This window comes from Portunus trituberculatus, chromosome 37, assembly GCF_017591435.1.
Source record: "Portunus trituberculatus isolate SZX2019 chromosome 37, ASM1759143v1, whole genome shotgun sequence".
NCBI classification, from domain to species: Eukaryota; Metazoa; Arthropoda; class Malacostraca; order Decapoda; family Portunidae; genus Portunus; species Portunus trituberculatus.
Window position 1 is genome coordinate 12,211,761 of NC_059291.1, and position 4,988 is coordinate 12,216,748.

Here is a 4,988-nt window from a genome sequence, read left to right on the forward strand (position 1 = left end):
CTGCCCCCTTGAGTTGTGAGACACAAAGGGAAACGTTCAGCGAGATCACAACTAGCTTTAATGGAAGGTTCACAGCACTCCCTGAACTAGTGCTATTGGATCTTAGTGGGGGTAAATTTTCGTTTCGGTAGGTGTCTACTACCTCCTCCTAATATATATATATATATATATATATATATATATATATATATATATATATATATATATATATATATATATATATATATATATATATATATATATATATATATATATATATATATATATATATATATATATATATATATATATATATATATATATATATATATATATATATATATATATATATATATATATATATATATATATATATATATATATATACATACTTTTCCTCTATTTTTTTTCCTTTATATTTTATAACAGATCTGTACTCTTTCTCCCGCTGTATCTATTGTTATTACCTTTTATGTAGGCCTACACTCATCCTATTGTTTTTCAGCTATCTTAATTTGACTATATGGACAAGTTAGAGTAAACTAATTTCCATCTTCTCTTATTGTCCTTTCTCCCCGTTTTTATGTATGTTATTGGTCATACTTCCTTTAATTCTCCATGAATATATACTAACGGATGCTTTGTTCATCTGGTCTCTCTCTCTCTCTCTCTCTCTCTCTCTCTCTCTCTCTCTCTCTCTCTCTCTCTCTCTCTCTCTCTCTCTCTCGTACATTTTTTTTCTCTCCCTCTTTTTCCTTCGTCCTTCTAGTTTATTATTACGTTTTCTCTTCTCTTAATTGCTTTGTCTATCTCACCCTCTCGCTTCCTTTGCATTCCTTATCTAATCATTCCATTTCCGCTGTCGTATACCTGAGTGATTTTTAGAAACTTTGATTCTTCCTCTTCATTCTTGTAACACTAATTCCGTCATTGCACTCTTCCTTAGTAAATTCGTATTCCCACAATCTGCAAAACTTACGACTCAACTTTGTATTTGTCTCTATAACATTATTAAGTATAGCACAGTATAAAGACCTGCAGTGCTCAAGAGATTTCAGAATACCCTCTATCTCTTGCTGGACGATTACTTGCTCATGCAACTTGCAATGCCATATCCTTGTTTATATTGCGGTTTGTATAGTTGCAGGTTGTCGCCTAAAATTGTCTCTTAAGAAAATCTCAACTTTAACCACGTGCACTTCAGTACCAGGATGTGTTTTCATATTCATTCTGCTTACTATTTGGTGATTTTATACAGCTTCATAAACTTATATGGCGATTAAAGTAAGGAAGATTCTGGTCATTGATCTTCTGACCTCCATAGACCCTTCCTGATCAGTAAAATCGTCTAATCATACCCAAAACTCAAGGTGAAAATACGTCCCAGTAATGAAAGGATTAAGATGAAAACAAGCGTCTAGCAAAGATCATAAATATTTAGTGAATCATTATTACAATAGGTACAGTGCAGTGGATCCCGGTGCAGGGGGAGGATATATAGTTTGTTTCCACCATTATGTCCTGACAGTAACAAGTAGTTCTTGGGCGATAGGTAGCTGAAGGAAAGGATTGGCAGGGTCAGCGTTGAGATTGATGGTCTTGCCAGGTGCAGGAGCGAAGGACAGCTGCCGGAGCAGAGTAGCGGTGAAGATGAGCATCTCCATGCGGGCCAGACTCTCCCCAAGGCACTGCCGCTTGCCTGTCCGGAATGGAAGAAAGGTGTGCCAATACACCTGCAGGTACCACCATGCATCCCAACCCAAAGTTATGCATATAGAGAAAACAAAAACTTGCCTTCCTCCGCCTCTTAGGTTTGCCTCAGGATTGCTTTCAAAGGCCACGAATGGTCAACCTACTTCTCATGAATAGCTCCCCAATTAATTTTACCTTTATCAGAATTATAGCTTCCACTGGACCTTGTTGAGTATTGTAGAGATAGGCACAGGAACGTTTCAGATAGGCATCCTTACTCACCCACGCCAAAGGGAAGGAATCCTTCCTTCTTAGTGACAAACTTGCCGTCTTGGTCCAGCCAGCGCTCAGGATTGAACTCCTCGGGTTTGTCCCAGTAGCGGGGGTCGTTGTGGATAGTGAAGATGGCGGTGTTCAGCACAGCACCCTGTTACGAGAGAAACACATTTAGCTACTCGCCGCTCAACCTACTGTCTATATATAGGCCTATTATATATATAGGCTTCTTTCTCGTGAGTGCCTACGTGCTGCGACGGTATACGTCTCTCTCTCTCTCTCTCTCTCTCTCTCTCTCTCTCTGAAGCCTTGTTGAATCACACATGATGGTAAAAAGATCTAAACACACACACACACACACACACACACACGCGCGCGCGCCCGGTAGCTTAGTGGTTAGAGCGCTGGCTTCACAAGCCAGAGGACCGGGGTTCGATTCCCCGGCCGGGTGGAGATATTTGGGTGTGTCTCCTTTCACGTGTAGCCCCTGTTCACCTAGCAGTGAGTAGGTACGGGATGTAAATCGAGGAGTTGTGACCTTGTTGTCCCGGTGTGTGGTGTGTGCCTGGTCTCAGGCCTATCCGAAGATCGGAAATAATGAGCTCTGAGCTCGTTCCGTAGGGTAACGTCTGACTGTCTCGTCAGAGAATGCAGCAGATCAAACAGAGAATCACACACACCTTTGGAATGGTGTAACCTCCAAGAGTAGTGTCCCTGTTGGCCACGTGATGCACGCCAGTGGTGACCAACGACGACTTACGGAGCGTCTCATGAATCACAGCTTCACAGTAGGGCAGTCTGAGTAAAGAAAGGTTAAAGCCTAAAAACGAGATAAAAAAAATGTATGCAAATATATCTCAAGGTAAATAATGTCACAAAATTTATCAGGAGAATCAAATAAAACCGTAGAACACCGAGGAAAGAGAGAATGCTAGCTGGTGAGAACACCATACAGTCCAAGAAGACAAGTGTGAGGTGTCTGACCTAGGCTTGTCTCCTAGCGTGGCCTGGTGGCCCTCAGGTATCACTGCATCGAGCTCGGCCTGCAACTTGCGCTGGATGTGAGGATGACTGGACAAGTAGTATAGCAACCAGGTAAGGGTGGACGAAGTGGTTTCACTCCCGGCAAGGAACAAGTCCATTACTAAGAAGGCCAAGTCTTTCCCTAGAGAATAAATAAGAATAAAAATAAAAAGTTAATTTCGTCCTCCCTTTTGATAGCCCACACTTACACCCCCCCACACACACTTAATCACTTTACACTCTTGTTGAGTCATTAATAACATACGTACGTACCTCTCTCTCTCTCTCTCTCTCTCTCTCTCTCTCTCTCTCTCTCTCTCTCTCTCTCTCTCCCACTTACTATTGAAGGTGGTGTCTGGATCGTCCTTCTTGCTTTCCATCTCCATGAGGTAGCCGTCAATCACGTCCCGCGGCTCGCCGGAGATTAGGGTAGCCTGGTGCTCATCTATCTCTTCCTGTCGAGCACACACGCACAAACTGAATCTTTGTCTTTCATTGATATCTGGTACTCCGTCACTTAATCATAAACCATCACTAAACATTTTACTAATTAGATATTAAGAAACTGTATCTACTTTTTCTCTTCTTTCCTATAGGTGTTTGGTAAGGTTTTGCACAATATGTTTTTAGTGTCACTTGTGCATATCGCAGTGAAAAGGTTGGCTCTCTCTCTCTCTCTCTCTCTCTCTCTCTCTCTCTCTCTCTCTCTCTCTCTCTCTCTCTCTCTCTCTCTTTTGAACTGATTAGTAGATGCAACAAAAACAGGATCTAAAGAATTTTGACTCATTCACAAGGATTATTTTCAAAGAGCAAAAAGAAAGATTATGAATTTAATTTTGTTGATGGTGGAGAGTGCTGATTCAACCAACCATCACTAGGATCATGAAAATATTCTTGAAAACCTCAATGCTTTCCGCTTTTACGCATTGAAAGCTGCCAAGAACTGAACTGAAATGTTTGAGAACACTGCATGGAATTCTTACAGCCATTGATAAAAGAAAAGGAAATAAGATAAAGTGCACAAAACAGGTGTGCTGATCAGGAGTACAAGAAAAAAAAGTACCTACATAGAAGAACTTAAGTAATCTGTCGAGCGTATTGTTGATCACTTGATCTTTAGTGAGTCGCTTGAAGAGAGCGGCAGGCATCAGATATCGTATCCACGGTAGGAAGTCCTGGATAGCATACATGCTCTCAGAATCCAAAAATCCTTAATGATGGTATCAAATTCTATCATCTTAGGATCGTCGCCTTCGAACTGTTTACCTGTATAGGAAGAAATCGGTTATAGGAGAACTTTTTGATAAGACATTCTAACTACACAACATCACTTCAGGAGCTCTCGAGCTCATATATCTTATATACTCTTTTTACTGCTACCCCTTATCAACCTTGATAAATTGGTAAGGCAATATATCAGTACGATTTAAACTTTTTTACACGTCCGGAACACTGCAGAATACTGCTTGCATAGAATCAATGTTGGATGGAAAGAAAAGGATCTCAATCTCACTTATTACAGTTATAGATTAAATAAATAAAGAATAGATAGAAAATAATAGTCATAGACAGAAAGGATTAAAAGACAATATTGCCATCAGATGTGATATTAAACAAGTTTGAGCAAAGAGGCGCTTGTAATCATATACTTGTTCAGTAAATTCTCTACGACCAAGCCTACTTAGCTTTTTCCTATGTCGGAGAGGCACCAGCCAAGGGCAACAAAAGTTATAAATAAGGAAAGTCCACTGAAGGCATTGGTCGCAATGGAATGTAGCCAAGAAAGGATTATCTAAAAATTTCACTAATGGGATGAAACCTATTCATATTTCTTTAAACATTCATCTTTTATGTGAAAGGAACATTGGAAAATGGATACAAAATCATACAACGAAAAAAAAAAAGTAGGTTCACAGAGGTGCTAGTCCCTAAAGAAAAGAGCCAAAGGAATGATCCGAAATTGAGGGGTTTTCTTCAAAGATTCTACGTTATAGGAAGAGGGAAATACAGAAGCAGAT

At 39.9% G+C, this 4,988-nt stretch overlaps 1 protein-coding gene across 1 annotated transcript in view; it reads right to left on the reverse strand.

The window, feature by feature from the left end:
* Positions 1-1,397: 1,397 nt before the first annotated feature.
* The window catches only part of LOC123514120 (cytochrome P450 2L1-like), a 10,214-nt gene continuing 6,623 nt past the window's right edge, over positions 1,398-4,988 (reverse strand). The window contains 7 exon segments of the mRNA XM_045271769.1: positions 1,398-1,678; positions 1,954-2,098; positions 2,628-2,745; positions 2,932-3,112; positions 3,311-3,425; positions 4,038-4,174; positions 4,177-4,236. Of these exon segments, the coding sequence (XP_045127704.1) occupies positions 1,494-1,678; positions 1,954-2,098; positions 2,628-2,745; positions 2,932-3,112; positions 3,311-3,425; positions 4,038-4,174; positions 4,177-4,236 (941 nt within the window). The 3' untranslated portion in view covers positions 1,398-1,493.